At 39.5% G+C, this 1,210-nt stretch overlaps 1 protein-coding gene across 1 annotated transcript; it reads left to right on the top strand.

Moving 5' to 3' along the window:
• Positions 1-418: 418 nt before the first annotated feature.
• On the top strand, positions 419-676 carry HELRODRAFT_85581 (hypothetical protein; the record flags this gene model as incomplete). The annotated part of the gene is made up of 1 exon (XM_009026366.1): positions 419-676. The coding sequence occupies one exon, from the start codon at positions 419-421 to the stop codon at positions 674-676; it is 258 nt and encodes an 85-aa protein (XP_009024614.1).
• Positions 677-1,210: the final 534 nt, after the last annotated feature.

Raw genomic sequence — 1,210 nt, 5'->3', positions numbered from 1 at the left:
ATCTGCCTGGCCCTGGCAAGTCCAGGTTCTGTCCACCAAGAATGGGGTGCTGTACTCTTGCGGGGGTACCATTGTAGGGGACCGGTGGATCCTAACCGCCGCGCACTGCATTTGGTAGAAAATTTGTTTTTCGGTTTTTGCCAGAATTGTGATACTACTGCTATTACTACTGCTACTGCTACTGCTACTACTATATTAATGATACAAAGTTTTCAGCAACACACACACACACACACACACAACGCATTTAAACACGCCGTGATGAACGCGAAAATCTCTTGCGTTCGAATCCAGTCGCCACGACATCAGGCTCTCAGACGCCTTAACCATTGCACTACAATCGCAACGTACTTATTAAACCTACTGAAACATTAAATTTATTTCACAAATAATTCCAAACAGGACTTATACCGGAATGATGAACAGCAGTGACGTTGATATCATTGTAGGGACGAATAAGGAAAGGGATCCCGATGTCAGGAAACTTAAAGTTGAAGCCATAAGACACTTTCAATACAATGATGTCACTATCGAAAATGACTTAGCTCTGTTGAAATTGACAGAGAAACTTACTTTCAACTCGTCAGTTAGGCCGATTTGCATTTCTAACCGTAAAATTTTGGAGGTGTATGACGTTTGTGTGGTCACTGGATGGGGACGCACGGACCCTGGTTGAACATTTGTTTTTTCCGGATTAAGTTTTAAAGATTTCTTTCTAAATTTCTGTTTTTATTTTGCTTATATCCTAAGATATCTCATGTTTTTACGATTATTATAAAGAAATAAATAACCAACTAACTGGCAAACCAGCACAGCCAACCAAACCAACCAACCAACCAACCTAACCAAACCAAACCAAACCAAACCAACCAACCAACCAACCAACCAAACCAACCAGCCAAAAAACCAATCAACCAACCAACCAAACCAACTTAGAGGCAACTAGATCCACGAGTAAGTTGTTAATGGAAGGCCGGATGAACGTGATGACTGACCTGGAATGTAGGAGCAGCTTCGTGGATGTAACTCACGAAAATGAACAGAAATTTAACTTGCAAGTTTCTTATGAGAAGCAGTTTTGCGGCGGCTCTGTACCATCATACAAGGGCGTCAATTTTTGCCAGGTATAGGACAAAAATTATAACTTATAGTATTATTTTTATAATATAATAATTTTAAATCATAATTTTCATAAATAATTATAGCTATT

This window comes from Helobdella robusta, assembly GCF_000326865.2.
Source record: "Helobdella robusta unplaced genomic scaffold HELROscaffold_47, whole genome shotgun sequence".
Lineage (NCBI taxonomy): Eukaryota > Metazoa > Annelida > Clitellata > Rhynchobdellida > Glossiphoniidae > Helobdella > Helobdella robusta.
The sequence above is the reverse complement of the archived record's forward strand: the minus strand, read 5'-3'. Positions and strand labels throughout refer to the sequence as shown.